The sequence below is a fragment of the Indicator indicator genome, unplaced genomic scaffold (assembly GCF_027791375.1).
Source record: "Indicator indicator isolate 239-I01 unplaced genomic scaffold, UM_Iind_1.1 iindUn_scaffold_38, whole genome shotgun sequence".
NCBI classification, from domain to species: domain Eukaryota; kingdom Metazoa; phylum Chordata; class Aves; order Piciformes; family Indicatoridae; genus Indicator; species Indicator indicator.
Genome location: NW_026539186.1, coordinates 304,100 through 327,461, shown reverse-complemented (window position 1 = coordinate 327,461; position 23,362 = coordinate 304,100). Strand labels below are relative to the sequence as shown.

At 42.7% G+C, this 23,362-nt stretch overlaps 1 protein-coding gene across 2 annotated transcripts in view; it reads right to left on the bottom strand.

Annotated features, from left to right (window-relative positions):
- Positions 1–22,903, bottom strand: part of FGGY (FGGY carbohydrate kinase domain containing) — a 142,280-nt gene extending 119,377 nt beyond the window's left edge. The window contains exons 1-4 of one of the 2 annotated variants that reach the window (XM_054398381.1): positions 22,700–22,903; positions 19,761–19,872; positions 17,398–17,549; positions 5,253–5,341 (exon numbers count right to left, since the gene is read on the bottom strand). In XM_054398381.1, coding sequence (XP_054254356.1) covers positions 5,253–5,341; positions 17,398–17,549; positions 19,761–19,872; positions 22,700–22,900 — 554 coding nt within the window. In that variant the 5' untranslated portion in view covers positions 22,901–22,903. The remainder of the gene's footprint in view (positions 1–5,252; positions 5,342–17,397; positions 17,550–19,760; positions 19,873–22,699) is intronic. The other variant, XM_054398380.1, reaches the window with a different exon arrangement.
- Positions 22,904–23,362: the final 459 nt, after the last annotated feature.

The window sequence follows — 23,362 nt, the reverse complement described above, 5'->3', positions numbered from 1 at the left end:
TACATTAGTCATGGCAAGGCTACGAAGGAAGGGAAGGGCAGCTGGCCCCAAAAAACTGGTGTCTATGCTGCTCCCGTTACCACATCTCACTAGCAGGATTGCCTAATCCTTTCAAAAGGCACAGGCATCCTTCAGATAATCATTTAACTCACACCAGTTTGTTTTTACAACAGTGCCTCTAAACATAAGCTCCTCTTCCAAACTGTTTCTCTTTTCAAAGTTTCCAGCCTATCTGAATAAAATACTTGGTGAGGACTCCACTAACGAAAGACCTCACAGCAGAGAAACCAACCTCATGAGAGCATGTGCATGTATCAGTTTAACAGATGAAGAACACACACAGGGATGAACCAGAATCAAGTCCCCAGAGGTATTCAAGATGCCTAAAGACCTCTGAAGATACAGATTTAATTCACTCCTCCAAATCTCAGACGGGACATAACAGAGCAGAGACCTGAATCCAGATTCTTGGATTCAAAAGTACCTTCCTAGCTTTAACATTGTATTACAACCTTCCATCACAGCAATGGACCAAACTACTTCTTTTTCTCCTAGTTCACTCCAATCCTGCTACCATCAGAGTCGTTGTCTGGATTCAGATAACTACTGGTATCCATACCAGCTTTTCAGCTGCCCTAATGATAAACAACTGGGGACAGGTTACAAATAGACTTTAAAGAATTAATCATTGTTTAACATAAAGAGTCAGCTATTTAACTGTGTACAAGGAACTAGGCTTTTTTTCCTCATAAATGAAAGGAAAGTAAAATTATCAATGTATTTTTCTGTTGAAAATAATGTATATTAAAAAGATCTCTCACATATGTAAAGCCTAATATCAATAATGTGCTTCCCAGAAATGTTTCTATGAACTGTAAACATTCAAACATTTGTCTTTCACTTCAATGCTGTTACAGTAATTACAGACAGTAATTTTTCTTAGAAAACTGATTTTATCTGAAGAAACTCATGATGCTGAAGGATCTCCTAGAAAGAGATCATTCACAAAAGATTCCCTAAAAGAATAGGAAATGTCCCCATTACACCATTTTCCCTGTTGTGATGGTTAGCAGTTGAAGACTGTCTGGGCAATTATTTCCACATGAGAACTATTTGGGTCGACATTTATATGAGAGATAATCTCTACACTAAATAGCCCATTACTTTCCCCAACTATTAAAATATCTAGAGTGTAATAATTTAAAAAAATACTAAAAGTATTATTCTGCACAAATATTCTGCTTGTTCCAACTGGTTTTGGTTATTTTGGTAGGTGGTTTATAGCATGATGTTAAACACCGTCAGCATCAGAGCAATGTCAGCCTGACATTCTTCCCTGTGTTTCCAAATCCTCCTCCACAGGTTTAATCTGTCTTTGGTAGAGACTAATTTTTACACTGAGTGAGTTCTTTATGATTAAAAGTGGCCTTGAAACAGAACTCTTGAATCTAAGCACACATGACCTTTGAGAAATGTGTGTGTGAATTCTGCCCAATTTACCGGCTCAGCCATGCTCATCTCTCAACATAATCCTTCACAAGACTTCAGCAAGACAATTAAATTGCAGAGGCACATCTCTGGTAGGAATTCTCCATCCACAATACAGTAGCCTGTAACTAAATCAGATGGGTATTTAGATTTTATTAAGATAGCTTTATCCAAAATACCATATAAAGGAGAAGTTATCAGAGGTTATAGATGGTGGGTGGAAGAGAGCAGTGAGTCACGCTCCCCATGAGTAAAAGTGCTGAGGCTCTGAAAAGCATTGCTAACATGTCTGTGAAGAAACAGCTCTCTCTTCCTCTCCACAACAGCATTTCTGAAAGAAGACAAAACCAAGTGGCAAAACCAATACCCATTGTTGTAACTCTGTGAAGTACAGTGAAGTTCCAAAGTTTTAAATTGTTCTAACTCAAGAGCTGTCAGTAACATTTTTTTAATGCAGAACCCTCAGCTGTCTGGATCATCCAGAACAATTCAATGGTCTTTCATCAACCCAAAGAAGAAATAATAAAAAACCAACTACTTTTAATATTACAGGAAACGATTTTCCAAGAACAATGGGAATCAATGATTTGGAACTTAACTTTTTGCAGTTGATGGGTGGGTGCTGTTTGGTGAAGTATATAGCAATGGAAACACAACAAGGACAAGTGTGGCCTTGCAGCTGGGAAAGAACAACCCCATGGGCCAGCACAGGTTGGCAACTGACCTGCTGGAGAGCAGCTCTGGGGAAAAGGACCTGGAGGTCTGACAACAGGATGACCATGAACCAGCAATGGACCCCTGTGGCAAGCAAGGCCAATGGTATCCTGGGATGGATTAGAAGGGCTGTGGTTAGTAGGTCAAGAGAGGTTCTCCTCCCCCTCTACCCTGCACTGGTGAGGCAACATCTGGTATATTGTCTTCAACTCTGGGCCCCACAGTTCAAGAAGGACCTCAGGGAACTGCTTGAAAGAGTCCAGCACAGAGCCACAAAAATGCTGAAGGGAGTGGAACATCTCCCTTGTGAGGAAAGGCTGAGGGAGCTGGGGCCCTTTGGCTTGGAGAAGAAGAGCCTGAGGGGTGACCTCATTCATGTTCATAAAGTTATGCAGGGCAGTGTGGGGAGGATGGAGCCAGGCTCTGCTCAGTAATGTCCAATGATAGGACAAGGGGCAATGGGTGCAAGCAGGAGCAGAGGAGGTTCCACGGGAACGTAACTATGAGGGTGCCAGAGCCCAGGAGCAGGCTGCCCAGGGAGGTTGTGGAGTCTCCTTCTCTGGAGACATTCCAAACCCACCTGAATGTGTTCCTGTGTAACCTGCCCTGGGTGATCCTGCTCTGGCAGAGGGGTTGGACTGAATGTTCTTTTGAGGTCTCTTCCAACCCCTAACATTCTGTGACTTTGTGCATTTCAGAGAAATTAGGTAAAAATCTCAGAATATGCCTGAGCCTCCACCTTACAGGTAAGAAGCATTTACTGTTTATTATACATCCAGGAGAAAAAACTTGGCAATGAAGCAGTGCAAACCACTGGAATTAAAGGTGAAAACCAAATTTTACACTCAGAAAGACACATCAAAAACCCCTTTCAAATACTTTGAATCCTGACCTCTTAGACTAGTTACCTTTGTGCACTGAATAATCTCACTGAAGCCAAAAAGACTACACATAGTTTTACAATCTTAAACACACACAAAATGAATTCAGGATCCTCTTAAAAATTGAAAGAAGCAAAGCAGTAATAGTTTGAATGTGTGCAGAAGTCTTTCCTGTAAAAGTGCCCTTGAAATTGCATTTACTTTGGTAAAATCCTCCTCACCAAAACAAATCTGAAAAAAAAAAAAAAAGCACCCAAAAAAAAAAAAAACCTCTTTCTTTTATCAAGGTCAAGTTATGGATGATTCACAATGACTAACTCTTGTGTCTTGCCCTTTGAATAGGTTCCTTTGTGCTCAAAAGGAGTAAAGGTGGCAAGAATCTTACACTTGGTAAATTCACACGTCCCCCCTATTATGAGAGTATGCAGGACAAATTATTTCAAACTGAAAGGAAGCTCCCAAGAAGCAGGTGTGCATGGGGGAGAGCAGAGAAAAGGAAAAAAATAGCTTTGATTGCAACAAAGCATTGATTGTCCTTATTTTCCTGTCTTTTTCTTCCTATTTTGTTATCCCATAAGACGCTCAGCTAGAGCCAGAACAATGAGGTTCATGTTGTGGGGAGCACATGAAGGCAGCATTCTCTTCAGGATAGGTAGGGTTTCTTCTCACATGTGACCATGCCTAATTTCTGGAGCACTTCATCTGTTACACTCTTATACTGATTGTGGGGAAAAGGGACCTGGGGGTGCTGGTGGACAGAAGGATGACTGTGAGTCAGCAATGTGCCCTTGTGGCCAAGAAGGCCAATGGCATCCTGGGGTCTATTAGCAGAGCTAATAGATTAGTAGGTCCAGAGAGGTTCTCCTGCCCATCTACTCTGCCCTGGCCCCATCTGGAATACTGTGTCCATTTCTGGGCACAGTTTGAGAAGGACCTCAGGGAACTGTTTGAAAGAGTCCAGCACAGAGCCACAAAAATGCTGAAGGGAGTGGAACATCTCTCTTGTGAGGAAAGGCTGAAGGAGTTGGGTCTCTTTAGCTTGGAGAAGAGGAGCCTGAGGGCTGACCTCATTCATGATTCATAAAGATGTGAAGGACAGTGTGGGGAGAACAGAGCCAGGTTCTGCTCAGTGATGTCCAGTGATAGGACAAAGGGTACAAGCTGGAGCAGAGGAGGTTCCAACAGGAAAAGAAGGAAAAATTTTTTGACTGTGAGGGTGCCAGAGCCCAGGAACAGGCTGCCCAGGGAGACTGTGGAGTCTCCATTTCTGGAGACATTCCAAACCTGCCTGGATGTGTTCCTGTGTGACCCGCCCTGGGTGATCCTGCTCTGGCAGGGGGGTTGGACTGGATGATCTTTGAAGGTCCCTTCCAGCCCCAAAAATTCTGTGATTCTGTGACCAAGAGGAAATGGCCTCCACTTGCACCATGGGAGGTTTAGGTTGGATAGTTCAAGAAACTTCTTCACTGAAAGGGTTCTCAAACACTGGAAGGCTCCCCATGGTGGGTGGTTGACTATCCATCCCTGGAGGTGTTTCAAAGAGGCAGAGACTTGGTGCTGAGCGTCATGGTTTAGCACCAGACTTGGCAGAATTAGAGAACGGTTGGACTTAACGATCTTGAAGGTCTCTTCCAACCAAAACAATTCTATGGTTCTATCTGCAAAGGTACTTCAGGGAAGATTTTAAAGGGGTCCCTTTAGAGGGTTTGTTAAACTGCTCAGCAAGTATTCTAGGAAGCGTTTGAGGAGCAGCACAGTCACTGCGTTTTACACTGCAATGCTCATTTTAAAGATGATTTTACCATCTCCCTCCCACATGACAAAAATATTGTCTTCCAATTCTCAATAGAAGTTTATAAATTTGTCAACAAAAACAGATTTCAAAGACTGATTAGAAACATATTTCACAGTAACTAGAGCAATCATGTTCCAAAATGGAATACAAGGCCAATTAAAGTGACAGTTGCAGCAACGTCGGTGTTTCTGTGAACTACACTGCTCACAGGAACAACTGTGCACAGGAATGCACTCTGAAGCAGGAGATAGGTTCAAGATGTTTGGGAGCAGGCTGAATTACAGACACATGGACACAACAGCATGGTCAGGGCAAAATGAGTTAAAGCAGAAACACACTGAAGAAAACAGACCAAGAAAAACAAATGAACCTACCTTGCAGTGACACCTGTGGCTTTCCAAGATAAGAAATCTGGAAGATCAAAGAAGTAGGCTGCCTTCTCCCAGCACAATTCTTGCAAGTTCTAACAAAACAAAACGAGTTTAGAAAAACAAATATTAGAGGCCAGGCATGATCATGGCCTTATTTTAATGCAATTACAAAACCTGATATTTATGTTAAAATGACAACTCTCCCAAAGCCAATATTCTGATCATTCAAGACTGTTCTCCTCATGTTACAGTGATCTACTGCCTGAAGAACTAACTTTTTTCCCCACCACAGACAGACTGACCATAAGGAGTTTCCCATGAAGACTTTGTGGAGGCACATATTTCAGATCAATACTGCGGGCTCTCTCAGTTCCCCATCAACTGCTCAATGTCAGAGAAGTCTCAAAGTCCATGGATAAAAACAGTATTTGATTGAAGACTACCCTACTTTCTAAAATTTACCATTTTTAACTTAGTATTTTTGAATCATAAGTACAGGAAGAAAACAAACAGCTCGATGAGCACAGGACCAAAGCTTTCAAATTTGAGAACAACTGAAACATGATTGAAGCATGTAAGGATCTTTAAGCTTTCAGTGAAGCTTTTTTACACAGCAATCAGCTTTAAATGCACACAACAACCCTACAGTTGCCACCCCAGAAGGCACATCAATTCACAATTAACAGAAGTTTATCTTTGCAAACTCTGCCCCTCTTCTAAATTTCACCCACATGAAGGCCTATATTTCCATTTGAACATAGCTTCAACCTTCTTTCTTCAGCTAAGGGAGAAACTGAAGACTTACAGGCAACCCCTCCAATATTAGGAATGACACCTGCAAGCTCCTGATAGCCATGTGACATTTCCAAACTCCTAAAAAGACTCTTCTACCAAGACAGATCATTTACAGATAGCTCCTGTAAACCGTAGACTGAAGAGAGCTGGTGGTCCAGAAAGCAAGAAGTCTACTAGAAGCAGCCTGTAATATCACCTAGGCCAGGCTTCCACAAAGTTCATGCAGCCCAGAAGACAAATCATATCCTAGGTTGCATCAAGTGTGGCCATCAGGGCAAGAGAAGCAATTCTGTCACTTTGCTCTGCTCTGCTGAGACCGCACCTTGAATACTGCCTCCAGTTCTGGTGTCCCCATCATAAGAAGGGCACAGAGCTGTTGGAGTGAGTCCAGAGGAGGGCCACAAAGATGAGCCAAGGGCTGGAGCACCTCTGCTATGAGGATAGGCTGAGGGAACTGGGGGTGTTCAGTCTGGAAAAGGGAAGGCTTCAAGCGGTCCTTAGAGCTGCCTTCCAATAACTGAAGGTATCCTACAGGAAGGCTGCTGTCTAGAGAGAAGACAAGGGAGAATGGTTTGAAGCCAAGAGAGAGGAGGTTTAGTCTGGATCTTAGGAAGAAGTTCTTCAGTACGAGGGTGGTGAGACTCTCAATAGGCTTCCCAGGGAAGCTGTGGATGCCTTCTCCCTGGGGATGTTGAAGGCCAGGTTGGATAAGGCCTTCAGCAGGGAGGTTGGAGTAGATGACCTCAGAGGTCCCTTCCAAACAGAGCCATTCTATGATTATTTTGGTAATAAAAGCCATTATGTTTTGTTAACGTACCTGACAGTCTTCAAGAAGCAATAGGAGGAGCTTGGCCATTAGTGCTATCAGTAAAGAAACTGCATTAAGAGTACCTGTCCTCTTCAAACAAATGTGTTTCATCAAAGATACTCCTTGGATCCATATTCTATTGCTGCACTTCAAAAATTCCCAAAGCCACATGATAGTGACACTAAAATATGTTGTTTCATGAACATCCAACTGATTCATTCTTTGCCATCTTGATGCTTTGTCATCAGTAATTAGTACAGACACAAGAAAAAAATAAAAATCATAGCATGCCCTGATGCTTTTTCCAAACAAACTGAAAAGCCTCCATGTTTTTGATGTTCGCTCAAGTTAATTCTAATTTATTTTCACTTGCAGTCAAGAATCTGTGACCACATTAAAAGGATTGTGGAAGAGATCCGGGAACGTTCCCAACACTGTCTTCACATCCTGCAGCTCACCCTCCAAACTCACTTGGAAAGAAATTAATTCAAGCCTTTCTATGATCCAGAGGTACTTATGGAGTCCTCATTCTTCACCTCTGACTCTTTTGGGGTTGTTTTTTTTTAAACAATTACACCTCCAGACAATGATGTTTAAAGTCCCTACAGATAATCCCAAACACTTAGGGGCAAAGTTTAAGAATTATGAAGTACAACATCTTTTAACCTTCCTAAACAAGAAGGGTCTACGAGAGACCAAGATTCTGACCCTCTACTCTGCTCTCATGAGACCACAGCTGGAGTACTCTGTCCAGTTCTGGTTCCCCCAGCATAAGAGGCAGATGGAGCTGCTGAAGCAGGTCCAGAGCAAGGCCATGAAGATTATCACAGGGCCAGAGAACCTCCGTGTGGGGACAGCCAAAGAGAGTTGGGGCTGTTCATCCTGGAGAACAGAACACTCCAGGGAGACCTAGCACAGCCTTCCAGTACCTGAAGGGGGACTACAAGAAAGATGGGAAGGGACATGGACTTTTTACAAGGGCTTGTAGTGACAAGACAAAGGACAATGGCTTAATCTTGAGTGGGGAGGTTTAGACTGGAGATTAGGAAGAAATTCTTTACAGTGAGGGTGGTGAGACACTGGAACAGGTTGCCCAGGGAGGTCATGGATGTCCCTTCCCTGGAGGTGTTCAAGGCCAGGTTGGATGAGCAGCCTGGTCTAGTGTCCTTGCCCATGGCAGCAGGGTTGGAACTGGATGATCTTTGAGATCCCTTCCAATCCAAGCCATTCTGTGAATCTATGACTCAGTGAACTGATACAGAGCACATGAAAAGCCTCTACTGCCCGTGCATTCCTTGACAAGCCAAAGGAGTACCATGAAGCCACAGCAGGCAGTGTTGTGTCAGTTGTATTCTTTCACTTCTTTACTGGACTGAAAATACACACACAGGCAGAACTGCACACAAACTCCAGCACCTGATACAATTTTTTGAGGCACCTTCAGGCACATTCACATTGGGAAAGTTAAAAGTGCTTTTACATTCCCATTTCACTGGGTGGTTGAAGTGGTTTGTTTCTGTACAGAAAGCCTCTGATTCCTACTTTTACTAATTCTATAATTTGCTTGTAAGATGAAGTGATCAGAATATCTGATGCCTTTCCACCATAAGTAAAACGTTTATGAACACCGAAGATGCTCTGACTTGCCAATAGAGATTATGTATTAATCAAGTTATCTTAAAAGCCATCACAGATAGCCTTTGTATCAGACCCCTTTAGGCCATGGGATGGGCTAGAAGCAAGACATCTGCTTTAGCACAAGGTATCAGACTGAATTATGAGCCAAAATCCACAAATTCAAAAATCATCTCAAAATGGTGTGTGTTAGAAAACTAGATTAAAACCAGGAGGAACAGATGGAAGCAGAAAAATGTTTTACCATTTAGTGTTAAAAAAAAAAAGAAATTTAGTGTAACCACATCAGGTCAGAATCTAAGTCATCTGAAAATCTGAAGAGAGACTCATGCACTGGAGAATTGTCTGCTTTTCCCAATTCAACACCAAAACGTTCTCTCACGCTCCCAGGCAATCTGTCATAGTAGGCTACATGCTGTACCAGTCTCTCTTTTCCACTGAATTACAGAAAACAAACATACATTTTGAGAAAGGTAGAAAGAACTGAAGACTTACTGCACACGCTCATGGCGGTGGTAAGAATCAGATGCCCTGCTCCCAAAGCAAGGACTTCAGACTTGGTTCTCCCACACTACAGACTGGATGTCAGGCAATGGGGATAGAGCTACTCTCACATACCAAACACAGGCTCTGACCAGAAATTCTATCCTTGACAGAGCCAAGGCTGCAAACTGATCAATTCTACAAACATAAGTTGCACTCTTATTGGTAAAAACCTCACAAATGGAACTGATTGCCCCCCTGCTCCAGCTGCAGCCTCAGGATGAGAGGGAGACCTGGAAAGTCCTTATCCAGGCCACTGCTGAAGGTGGAAAAATACTGTCTCTGCCATCAAGACACTGCTTAAGACACATGGAGGTATATTCAAAGCCTCGAGGAACCCAGACCATAGCACCACAAGTCAGAAAAGCATCAGAGTGCAGGTCAGAAATGGCTATAGAGGGAGAGACCAGGCACACTAATGGCAGAAGCTCTAACAAGGCAGGAAGGACAAAATGTGTGCATGTTGTAAGCCTCATCACGCTGTGATGGTGTGGAGAGAGACAGCTGGGAGGCAGCCTGAACAGGACATACTTAGAGGTGTAGGTGCTTCAAACCTCCCAGCTGTTAGTCCTTTTTTAACTGGTACTGCTCCTTGATTAGCCACTGCAAGGGAAAGCCAAACTCAGCAGTCCAAAGTACAACTTAAGCATCTATGTCTGCACTATGTAAGGATTTTGATAACGCAGAGCTGTTGAAGCATTTATAAACAATTTTAATCAAGAGTTTCTGACTCAGTACCTTGGACTCACTCTCACTTAGCATGGAATTTATTATTTCTTTTAATGGAAAAATATTCAGTCACATTCAACAAAACAAAAAGCCAGCTGCAAAGGCAGCAAGCAACAGAAACAAAATGTATCAAAGAAGCTGCTGCCAAGCCAGCACCGGTAGAGCCACCACTCTTCCCCTCAGAGCCAAGGGAAGGAACGTTTGCATTGTTGTGGAAAATTTTCCCACTGATAGCTGCGAGCCACAGGTGTGTAGGGGCAGAACAATGATGCATAAAACAGCTGCTGGAACTGAAGATGGGAACTGCAACACAGAGAAAGTCCCCAACTCAGGAAGGACATGGACCTCATGGAGCAGGTCCAGAGGAGGGCCATGAAGACGACTGGGGGGCTGGAGCACCTCGGCTATGAGGTCAGGCTGAGGGAACTGGGGTTGCTCAGCCTGGAGAAGAGAAGGCTCCAGGGAGACTTAATAGCAGCCTTCCAGTACCTGATGAGGGCTACAAGAAGGCTGCAGAGGGACTGTTTACAAAGGCCTGCAGTGATAGGATGAGGGGCAATGGTTTGAAACTAGAGAGAGATTTAGATTGGGTATTAGGAAAAGGTTCTTTACCGTGAGAGTGGTGGAACTCTGGAACAGGTCGCCCAGGGGAGGTGGTTGAGGCCCCATCCCTGGAGATATTCAAGGTCAGGCTTGGCAAGGCTCTGAACAACCTGATCTACTGAAGGCCTGGATTAGATGACATTTGGAGGTCCCTTTCAACTCAAAACATTCTATGACCATCAACCACTGTGCCATAAAATTACTCCAAACCTATTGATTTTAATTAATCGAAGAGGAAAAATATGCCATCTAGTCACATTCGTTTTTTTCTTTGCTGAAGGGAGGCTCTTCTCTGCTCTTACACACCCTATTAAGAGGAGAGTTTTGAAAACACAGCATAAGAGGACTGCATTTCATCTGGAGACAGTTATAAGCAAACCTCCTTGGAGTCCAGCATTCCCCACCCATTTCAAATAAGTTACAGTGTCTCTGATTTAATGGGACCAGTATTTTTTAGAAATAGTTGATTTGCAACGTCATTAGTATGAGGAAAACATAGCAAGCATCCTTTCATTTTGGCACAAGCTACAATAAAATTTCCAGACAGAAATTAGTAAACAAGATTATTAGATTTTTTTTTTGGTGCTACCTCTGGGAAATAAAACACTAAGTGGCTAATCCCAGAGCTGGACAAGCCTTGACTGAAGCTTTTACACTGCTGGGTTTAAGCTGTGCTCTCATGCTGGTTTGCCATAGCATAGACATCCATACAGTCATGTTGTACTGATAAACATTGGCTGCAAAGGCGAAGGTGTGTGCCTACATTTTCAGTTCATCACACATCTACCTATTTCAGAACAATCAATTTCTTTAGCCAAAATCAACAAAACAGCACAACACTGCAAAAATATTCACCTGCAGTGACAGGAGTAAAGAACTACTGCAATAATGTTTTCAAGAGAATTCTTAACAATAAAGAAATCTAAGGAAATAACAGCAAAAGGAGTGAATTTAATAGGCTTTTCTAAAGACTCAGTAACCAGGGAGTATTTTCATTTTCAGTGAAGTTAACATTCAAATTTCTTTTATTGACTTCACAAAGACTTTGTCAGAATTCTCTTTCAGCTAGTTTCTAAATACTCATGAAAAGATAATGGTTCTTCATTTCAACTTCTTCTGCAGTTGACGTTCTCAAAAGCCAAACGTGAGTGTATCCACAGAAATTAGCTTAAAAAAATAAAATCACATATTCATTCATTGCATTCATTACCATAATCATTCATTAGAGATTTAACACTGGACTCTATCACCACAAATGGTCCACACAGGCAGAGAAATACACAGCCCCTCATGAACGGACCACAGGCTACACAGAAGCTGCACTCAGCTGTCCCCAGCACACAAATTCCCACCTGCAATGATGGCTTCATCACATGAACACCTATCTGCCATCACAAACATCAAGGCCACCCAATTAATTTCATGCAGACTAATCACTGGGTATCAGAGAGTAAAATGATTCAGCAGCAGTCAAGGTAAAGCCAACACAATCCAAACAAAAGATCTCAAAAGGCCTGTTACAGTCTTTATTATTTAGTTTCTTAATTCAAAATCAAAATGGAATAGAGATGAAGAGCTGGGAGAACAGAACACACCCCAAAGCCCCTGGTCAAATCTGTAGGCTGTGTACAGTGGGAACATAAGGAGATTAAATGTTGAAGAGAAAGCATTATATGGAAAAGAGAGTAAATAAAGAAACAGCTTGTGACTTCAAAGAAAATCTGCAACATCCCTCTGAAAATAAATACAAGTGTTACAAGAAAGCCACAAGAGATAAGGACCAGTATCTCTTACAGTGATGTCAGCTCATGCCTCATGGTGTGTGAGGTCATCTTTAACTTCAATTCTAATAAGACAATGAAGATGGAAAGTCACAGTTGGATCACCTTAGTCCTCTCCCTCTCCTCCTTCCTATTCACTATTTCCAACCAATTCAGAGCAAATTTGTTAAGTCATACTCTTCAGTAATACTGACTCCCAAGATGAAATTTCTGTATGTACTAGAAATCCAATTGCTTTCTTTGAGAGACAGCCTAATCACCCAGAACTTCAAAACACTGCTGAACTGACCTAAGTCAGACCCTTCCTCACAGAAGTTAAGTTTCGGATACCACAGGAGAGTAGGAGAGTACAGGGCAAAAAGGGCCAAGACGAGATCTCCTAATGTGGCCTTCTGCAGCCAGGTTAGCAGCAGGGAAAGGGAGGTAGAGGCTTTAATGACCATGCACACACAATGAACCTGCAGGTACAACAGCAGTCCAAAGGGTCACCGAGCAGCAATACCTTAAATAACTGTCTGCGCTTGGCCCGTATCCAGGGCTAAACTCTAGCAGTTGCTCTACCACTCAATGACTTCTCCCCAGCAAAGAAGGGAAATCAGGAAAAGGAGAGGAAAGCCCCAGGTTCTAATGAAAAGGGATCGCATGAAACAGCCAAACTAACACAAATGACAGTATAAAAAGTCATACTCCGGCCAGCAGACATACGGTGGTCACAGTAAATAGGATGGCAGTCCTCAGGAACAAAGGAGCATGGGTCAGGAGGAGCCACAGCAAGAAGCCCCCTCCACAGCAAACCACCCCCCCCCCGCCCCGCCTTTATACTGAGCATGACATTAAAGGTCTGGGAACACCTGTGGCCAACTCAGGTCAGCTGCCCTGGCTGACTCCAAACTGCCAATGGCCTGAAGACCATAGCTGGCCTAGGCTTGTGCCCAGCAAACAGAGGACAGTAACTTCCTTCCAAAAGTGCATCTAGTTAGTCCCCTAAATCACTATTCTCCTAAATGGCTCTTAAATTAATTTAGGTTACAGTCACATTTGTGCAGCTTACCTTGTCTGAGCAAGACTGCAGTTTTACATGACTGAATCCACTGAATATGGAACATGGAAAAGTCAAGGGAAATCTTGAATATTTATTGGTTAGGCAATAAACTCAAAAAGAAACATTTCTATTTATGTCAGCCTACATAAACTTTGAAGCTCAAGAAAAGAATATTAAGAGTTCCAGAGAACTAAGGATCCATGAAAGGAACATATTTCATTAGGATTATTTTTAAAGTTCTTTCAATTATATACTGTTTACTGTTAAAAAAAAAAAAACAGTGAGGTTTAATTAAAAAGTATCATACATTTTCCTGATGACACAAAAGTTAATTCTGGCTACTTCAATGGATTTGTAATTTGTTCTTTATTACTAGTACCAGGTTATTATACCATAACTTCAGTTACAAAGCAGTTGTTTTCCCCACTGCACTGTCTCTGCAAAACAGAGATCAATCCAAGCACATAGAGAATCTCCACAGCACCAGTTCCAGGAAAAGATGTACAGGGGGCAAACAGCAGAGAAATGGTGGATGCTCAATCCCTGGAGAGATTCCAGGTCAGGTTGGAAAGGACTGTGAACAACCTGCTCGAATTGAAGATTACCCTGCTCACTAAATGACCTTTAAAGATCCCTTCCAACCCAAACCATTCCATGATTCTATTTAATAGCAGAAACATTAAATTCCCAGGGAGTTCAAAAAAGTTCCAGGGAATTCAAAGCAACAGCCAGCAGTGAATCTTCATATATTGAAGTGTACCCAGTGAGCTGGAGCATGACTGTACAAAGCGTATGGCTGGGGGGTTTGTTTTGTTTTCTTTTGTTTATAAACATCCATGTGCTGTATGTGTTGTCAAGCTCTCTGATCAAAAACTTTCAAGAATTGTGATGCCTGACAAAGATAAAGGTGGAAAGTAGCTTCTGGGTACACCTCGCCTGAGCCACTTTTGAGTATGGCCAATCACAGAAGAATGTGCCCAATCCACTGTTTGCTTTAGGTTCCTGGGATGCTGTCAGGTATATGACAACATTAGGGAGGAATACTAAGAAAGGCATAAGGAAGAAAAATTTAAAAAACAACCATCTCAATGGTCAATGGCACAGGGATCTTGGTGGGGAATGATATAGTTCACTGTCTCATACATTCAAAAAACCAAAAGGCAAATGAAGTTTTAGGAGCTTGCTACAGAAGAAATGATACCTCTTCACACAGAGTCCAGATATTCTCAGTTAAAAAGGATAAAATGTTTCTTTCTACCTGCTAATCTTCTGGTTCTCCCAAGAGATGTGAAAACCAACCCTCCCTTTTGCCAACTTGTGTATAATCAGCAGCTTAAGAAATAAGCCTGCAATCAGCATAGAATACTTTTTGCTTGTGGTGTGTGAGCTAGCTCCAAATCTCCCTCTACCACACCTCTGGGAACTGGGCAGTATTATCAGGACAGAAATATACTAAACACAGAAAAGATAGATTGTACAACTCAAAAGCCATGAAAGAAATATTAAGTAGCATTTCACAAGTAGTTTTTTCTGACCATGCCTTTAATTCCTGTGCCAGTTTATTCACCTATAAAATATTAACAAAGAAGCTGAAGAGACTTAAGTAATTTATTATTTGTAGACCACTTGAAGACATTCCACTGAATAACAGCATAGGTGCAAACTGGTTTTTACCTCTTGTTTTGAGAACCTGACATTCAAAGTTACAGTATAATTTGGATTCCTTGGCAAAAAGGAGGAACACTTGCATTACAGGAGGCTGAATTTCAGCTGTCAGAGAACAGCAGAACTTGATGAATTTGAAGTTTTGCTGCTAGTCATAGGCACATTATTGTGGTTGGCACTGACGTTGCCACTCTTCCTAAAATTCCTTTCACCCTCATACTTTGCAACAAGCATGGAAGCAGTAAGCAAGACTTGATCACATACCTCTCTGAAGCTAGAGACTTTAACACTGTATGTACTCAACTGAGCACAACCAGATCCCTCATAAACATTCTTCTTCCTCCACATGAGCTAGCTGAGGTACTACTGTAGATGTCACCTAAGGTCCTCAAGATAAGCAGGGTAAGCCTAAGCAGTTTAGCAGTATGACTTTGCTGGTCCACTCAGGATGCAGCAACTGTGGCGTGAGCAGCTCACAAGCAGATACTGAGGCAAAAAGCCCCTCTCCTGAGGGTAATCATCTCTTTAAGCTGGTATGTCAGGAGCTGAAAGGGGACCTATGAACAAGCCCTCTTTCATAATGCCCTCCTGCCAGGCAGTGCAGGGCAAGGACAATTCTATTTCCTACCCATTTGCTCATGGAGGGAACAAGCCCTGCAGTACTTCCTTTCCCCTTTATAATACAATACAGCAATTACATCAGAGGGCTTTGAGGTCATAGCATAGACATATCTCCAGATGTCCACATTTGGAGGGCCCATAAGCTGGCCTGTCCTGATCAGTCAGCTACTGATATTCCAGACCTTGCAATATAAAAATGTTTAAAACATGATGGATTCATTTAAGTTTTTTTACAGCTTCTAACTTTTTATTATTTGTAAAATGACTAATATATGATACTCATAGCTCGAGAAGGAAAGAACTACTGAATTGATAGCTGTATTTCAGATAGATTTACAACCAACTAATTATCTCCTATCTGTTAGTGCCTGCCCCTACCAGTTGATTCCTTTGGTTTAGTCCAAGCTGTGCCTTGCTGCTCCATAATGTTTAGTGTCTGTTAAGGACAGGACTGTTTGCTTGAAACTGGCAGCAAGTAATTTACATCTGGGCTTTGTTAAAATGACAGCAAGCATCACTGAGACCAAATATAAGAGCCAAGATGGAGAAGCTTATGAAAAATTCAAGTGGCAAGCATTTAATAACTGTCAGATCAGATGAAAAATGGCATTCTGCAACACACAACATTTAAACACAAGAGACAGAATCAAGAATCAAGAATCAAGAATCAAGAAGGTTGGAAGAGACCTCAAGGATCATCGAGTCCAACCTGTCACCCTACACCTCATGACTATCTAAACCATGGCACCAAGTGCCATGTCCAATCCCCTCTTGAACACCTCCAGGGATGGTGACTCCACCACCTCCCTGGGCAGCACATTCCAATGGCCAACCACTCTCTCTGTGAAGAACTTTCTCCTCACCTCCAGCCTAAACCTCCCCTGGTGCAGCTTGAGACTGTGTCCTCTTGTTCTGGTGCTGGCTGCCTGGGAGAAGAGACCAACCCCCTCCTGGCTACAACCTCCCTTCAGGTAGTTGTAGACAGCAATGAGGTCTCCCCTGAGCCTTCTCTTCTCCAGGCTAAACAGTCCCAGCTCCCTCAGCCTCTCCTCATAGGGCTTGTGCTCAAGGCCTCTCCCCAGCCTCGTTGTCCTTCTCTGGACATGCTCCAGCAATTCAACATCTTTCCTAAACTGAGGGGCCCAGAACTGGACACAGTACTCAAGGTGTGGCCTAACCAGTGCTGTGTACAGGGATACAATGACCTCCCTGCTCCTGCTGGCCAAACTATGCCTGATGCAGGCCAGGATGCCATTGGCTCTCTTGGCCACCTGGGCACACTGCTGGCTCATGTTCAGGCGCCTGTCAACCAGTACCCCCAGAAGTAAAGGTCCACATCGTGAACAGAGCACCTTCCATTTACAGATGGTGTCCTTCCTACAGGTGGGACAACTCAAGAGAAGCTCTAACAGAACAGCAGCCAAAGACATGCCATGTGCCCTTGTTGCTGGATGCATGACCTCAGAGGCAGTACCTCTAGCTGCAATGCCCAATGTGGAGATTGTGCTGCCCTCAAATTGCTATAAATCCATCCCAGAAGTAGCACCTACATCCCTGTAAACATGTCCTGCTACAGTAATAGGAGCAGGAAACAGGTCTCCATATCTATATCCTAGGATATTTTGAGGACATGTTACTTGTAACTACATTTATATGTATATCTAACCTTAAAAGTAGGTTTAAAAAGGCATATGAAAGGTTTTAATCAAGAAACACTACACTGCAATAACATCAAAGATATTTCTAAATAATTGAGAAGAAATAAAAGCATATCAAAATGTTTTCAACCTAACTTAAGGCTGCCCTTACTTTGCACACCTTTGGGTTCAACACTGAGGCTAAAACCTTTTGTTTCAGAAATTTTGTTCTCAGAAATTAACAAAGAGCATTAATCATTAAAAATACATCAGTCTTGGGTGTACTCACCTCCTTGAGCCACAGCAACTTAGGTGGTTGCATTTCCACAGACATCACTCCCCCTACATAGCTCAAAACCCTGTGTTGTGTGGCATTGATGCGCTCCACCTGACTGGCTGCACGATGGTCCATCCACATAATAACATTCCTATAGTTCTTTCCTTGGGGAAAAAAAACACACAAAACGAAAAGAGATATTTCAGGTCCGGTTTAACCCCACCTCAGAAGTGTTAAGTTACTAGGCTCTAAGCTGCTTCACACTTTTCACTTCTACACATGAAACTCTAATTCTATTTGCATTAATAATCCACAGTAGGTATCTACAGATCCAATTCTAGCTCTCTGAACCAACTTTAAGACATGCTGAGCACTAAGAACGCTGACTGAAACCAGTCAGGCTTGTGAGCATCCAAGAAGGTTGAAATGCCACACTCTTGTAGACTATACTTGGTTCAAAGAACCCAAACATCTTGACAAAGTACATACATAAGATTTTTTTTTTAAATACATACATGTAAAGAAGTATTTTGGTGACTAAGAACTAAAAGTGTGACAAAATCTGAGCAATTACACTATGAACTGAAATTAACACAGCTAGTCAGCTAGACACTTAGAGGGGTTTTCTTTCCTCTTCTATTGCTATAAGAACTACACTAATTCTTGTCAAAAATACAGTTTCAGGGTGAACAACTTGCTTTTATCATAGAATGGCTCAGGTTTGAAGGGACCTTAGAGATCATCTACTCCAACCTCCACCATAGGCAGGGACACCTCTCAACTAGACTTGGCTACTCAAGGCCTCATCCAACCTGGCCTTGAACACCCCCAGGGAGGAGGCATCCTCCCTAGGCAGCCTATTCCAGAGTCTCACCACCCTCCTACTGAAGAACTTCTTCCTAAACTCCAGTCTAACCCTACTCTCCCTCGGATTCAAACCATTCCCCTTGTCCTGTCTCTAGACACCCTTAGGAAAAGTCCCTCTGCAGCCTTCTTGTAGGATCCCTTCAAGTATTGGAAGGCAACTCTAAGGTCCCCCTGGAGTTTTCTCTTCTCTAGGCTGAACAACTCCAGCTCCCTCAGCCTATCATCATAGCAGAGTTGCTCCAGCCCTAGGATCATCTATGTGGAAAGAAAAAGAATTTGGCAAGCACACATAGCACATGAGAACAGGACAGGTAGAACAGTAATCCAGACACCACTTTGAATTCCTCTCTTGCTAAGTACACTGCACACTCAACTTCATGACAGCCACTCATGCATATTCTTGAAAGCATACTCCAAGACAAGGCAGAAGTATGAGGCACATCAGTATTTCTACCATGGGCTGAAATACCACTACAGAACTATGAGACTGCTTGAAACCACACCATTGCATGCCCATACCAGTGGGACAGCATTCAGAGCATTCACACACAAGCATTCTTGTCTTCTTATTGAACAACAACACTGGGTAAACTCAAAGTTCTTGGGGATATCAGAAAACAAGTAATGAGAACTGAATTTGACTCAATAGACCAAAATAGTCCCAGACATCATTAGGCCTTGAACAGATTGCAAGAGACTCTTGAACTGAAAAATAAATAATTACATCTAAATTTAGGGAAGGACATTTTGGGGTCAAAGCTGGTTTCTTGAGAAGAGGAGAAGGAGATGACAAATACATCTGAGAATAGAAATGGAACATACACAGAATTGTGATTATGGCTGTGTAACCACTGATTTAGCACACACCTAATCTCTAATGGGATCCACTGAAAAGATGTGCCTCAGACTTCTCTGGAGTCTGAATCAGTACTTTAAAACCAATTGTAAAAAAAAAAAAAATAAAAAATCAGAATTACTAGAAAAAGGTCAGAGACTGTTTTTAAAGTTTAGCACTGTCCTAGGCAAAGAGAGAAGGGCAGTATAACGTAATACAGCTGAACCTCTTGCCTGCAGCTCCATGACAGCGTGGGCAGTTAGACTGTGCTAACACTGATGTTTTTAGCATGCCTTCAGCCAGTGTGGATGGCATCCACACACACTACAGCAGCCATGGGCATACACACACACTACAAAAGCCATGAGTAGCAAAGTTCGAAGGAGAAGAAAATATGTAGAAAAGAAAAATGAGCATAGATTTCTCTAAGAGATGTCTCTCTGAGCCAAGGTGAATGAATTTGACCTTAGGATGCCAAATGTTTAGCCAAACAGTAATTCTCATCCCAAATTGAATTTTGCAGTACAATTTTTTTACAAATCCTCTTGTAAAAAAGATTTTCTATCATCTCTAGCTCCCTTAACTTGGCACTTGGATGAAATTGTTAAGCTCACTCCCACCAGGGTCAAAACATGTACAGTAAGACCAGTTTCTAGAAGTGCTGGAGTCCTACCTTCACAGTTGACTGCCAGAGGTTGGAATTGTTTATCCACAACAACAAGGGAACATGTCGCATCAAACCCAAGCCCTCGGATCTGGCCAGCACCTACTCCATGGACAACTTTCTGCAAATACACAGAACACTCCTGATCACAAACATGACCATCCAAGCGAGCACAGAAGATGAGCTATGCACTAGAAATGTGAGCTCAAACTCCAAAATGGAGATTCACTATTCTTTAACACCTCTACAGAGACAGCCTAAGGAGCTGGGGTTGTTCAGCCTGGAGAAGAGAAGGCTCTGGGGAGACCTAGTACCTGAAGCGGGCTACAAGAAGGATGGAGAGAGACTGTTTGCAAAGATCTGTAGTGATAGAACAAGGGGCAGAGTAGAGAAGAGTAGATTTAGACTGGATGTCAGGAACAAGTTCTGCAGCATGAAGATAGTGAAACACTGGAAGAGGTTACCCAAGGAGGTGGTTGGGGCCTCATCCCTGGAGATACTCAAGGTGAGGTTCAACAGGGCTCTGGGCCACCTGATCTAGTTGAGGATGCCCCTGCTGACTGCAGAGGGAGTTGAACTAGATGACCTTTGGAGGTCCCTTCCAATCCAGACCATTCTGTGATTCTGTAATCAAAAATGCACCTCATTACTAAAAAAAATAATTTTTGGTTGTCAAAACTGAATTCAAAGGTCCACAGAAAGTTCTTCATTAATGTTAATCTTACCAGCTACAGTTCTGAAGTAAAAGCAGGAAACACAAAAATATCAGCAAATAGAATCAGCAAAAAACTAGCAATGCCAATTTTCCTCTCTTTTCTAAAAGCTTGGAGTTGAGCTGCATGTGAAACATGGACACAGGATTAGGGCCAGGTGTTTCCATCAGCTACTGCACTCAGTTGCCCCCATCTGTGGAAGCAACAATCTTCTTGAACTGCTTTGGTAGTACTGCACCACAGCGTTTTGTCTTGCGATAGTGAAGGCTCCCCAAATTAAAGTTGGTCAAAACATGCAGCAGTGCTATCCCCTCTTCAATGCAGACTTTTTGAAAAGCTCTGCTACCAGCAGATTGGAGAGCATACTTTTTGGAAGATCTACCCCCCAGTAATAACCACCCTAAAAGGCCTCAACTTCACAGCTTCCAGCGGCACTGGAAAAGAAAATTTAAAAAAATAAATAAAATTTTAAAAAACCCACAACACCCACACTGATTAAGTGCCAAGTGAGGCTGCAAGACACCTAAAGTGTAATGTGGTAATAAATTGCCACTTCTCAGCAACAATAAAAGGTTCACTATTTTAATTAGTACTAAAAGGAAAGACTTTCACTAGACTTGCTCCAGTGCCAGTCTCTCACTGTCTCTGTAAAGCAATAGTTGCAAAGACTGCTTACATATAAGAGATTGTATCTAGAGAGGTTCAGAGAAAAACAAAGCAACTCACAAAGAGAGAAATCAAACAAGCAGAATAAAAGCCTTGCTTTGCTTAAGATCATGCTATTCTTCCCCATCACTCCTGTCACTCCCTTCTTTAGCTTCCTTCCCCCCTCACCTTGTCTCCTTCATCTCAGGGCATTTCTGCAGAGCCAAGCTCATTAATGTTTGAAAAGGCTGATCAATAACAAGGGAATGGGTGAACTGTCCATCTGCAAATTACCAAGCGTATCATGAATATTTAAAAAGCAAACCTTAGCACATGGAGCAGGCTGGAGCTTTATAAAGTAAGATGAAATGTCCTACATGTGCACTGCCAAGCAAGGTTCCTCATTTACCACTAGTGTATTTTCCCTTACAGTGAGGTTTATTTCAGTCTGGTTCTGTGTTTGGTACTATCCACAAATGTATAGAATGTATTTTGATCTTTTATAACACTGGATCCTCTATAATGAGGCTCACAGGTGACAGACTTTACATTAGGCACCACCCACAAACCAGTTTATAATTTCTCTACAGTAAATGTCCTTTTATGACTCCAGAACAGCACCATGTGTACATGCATTACCAGGTCCTGAGGAACTTTACAGAAGCATAGAACGGTCTGGGCTGGAAGGGACCCTCCAAAGGTCATCTAGTCCAACTCCCTCTGCAGTACTCAGGGGCATCCTCAAACAGATCAGGTTGCCCAGAGTCCTGTTGAGCCTCACCTTGAATATCTCCAGGGATGAGGCCCCAACCACCTCCCTGGGCAACCTGTTCCAGTGTTCTACCACCCTCATGGTAAAGAACTTGTTCCTAAGATCTGATCTAAATCTGTTCTGCTCTTTGTCCTATTGTTATAGGCCTTTGCAAACAGTCTCTCTCCATCCTTCTTGTAGGCCCCCTTCAGGTACTGCCAGGCTGCTATTAGGTCTCCCCAGAGCCTTCTCTTCTCCAGGCTGAACAACCCCAGCTCCCTCAGCCTGTCTTCATAGCAGAGGTGCTCCAACCCCCTGATCATTTTTGTGGCCCTCCTCTGGACCTGCTCCCTCAGATCCATGGCCCTCTTGTATTGAGGGCTCCAGACCTGTATGCAGTACTCCAGGTGAGGTCTCACCAGAGCAAAGGGGCAGAATCACCTCACTTGATCTGCTGGCCACACATCTTCTGATGCAGCCCAGGATGTGATTGGCTTTCTTTTACTGCTCAAAGAACTGTCTAGTGGCTCAGATATACACTAGTGACAAAAACCTACAGATGTGAATCCTGAAGGCAGTAGGTAAGTTCTCCCTTTTTGCTAAGAGTAGAAAGAAAGGCTTTCCATTCTATTTTCAGTCACAGCACAAGCCTGGCTTTCAGCTCTTCTCTTAAGTAAGAGCCATCAGCCTCAGGGTCCCTTTAATGCACAAGGATGGTTAAAAGTTACAAAATACATATAGAACTGAATGGTAAAGACTGGTGACTGGAAGACCTTAAGCATCCAAAACCTGAAGAGTTTCCTGCAACACATCACCTTCATTGTCTTTTTTCCCCATACCTTTGTGACTGAGCAACAAGCAGCCCATATGTCTGCAGAGGACTGCTCGTAGTGGTCTGGTTGGGGCTCCCAAATTTGGATTGGCTGATCTGCATGTGCCACCACTGTCCCATGCTCATCTACCAAAGCTGCTCGAACACTTGCTGTCCCCACATCAATTCCAACATAGTATTTTACTGGACTCTGCTTCTCACTCTGCATCTTTATTAAAACCTGTTGGGGAAAAATAGAAATAAAAGAAAAAACAAACAAGAAGAGGTTAAAAACAGGTAAAACGACTGCTGATGGAAAACTGTGCTGAACAGACACTTTGCTTGGTAAGACTCATTTGGCATTTATTAACTTGAGTTTTCAAGTCTTGCACTACTTGTACTCCTTCAAACATTTGTATCTAAGTTGCAGGGCACACAAGTTCCTGAAAAGCAAACTGTAAATGTGCCTGTAAGAATGTGCATGCTACAATAAAGTTCCTGCACTCATACAATCAAGCAAATGAGCTGTTATCATACAGCATCACCTCTATATAAAGGGAAAAAGAGAGAAGGAGACAGGAAGGGAAGGGTATAGTTTCAAACTCTGCAGCACTCAGGAGCTGGTGCTTTAAACAGAAGGGAAATTTCCACCCAGAGACTCCTGGGTTTTCCTGAATTCTGGCAGATGAAG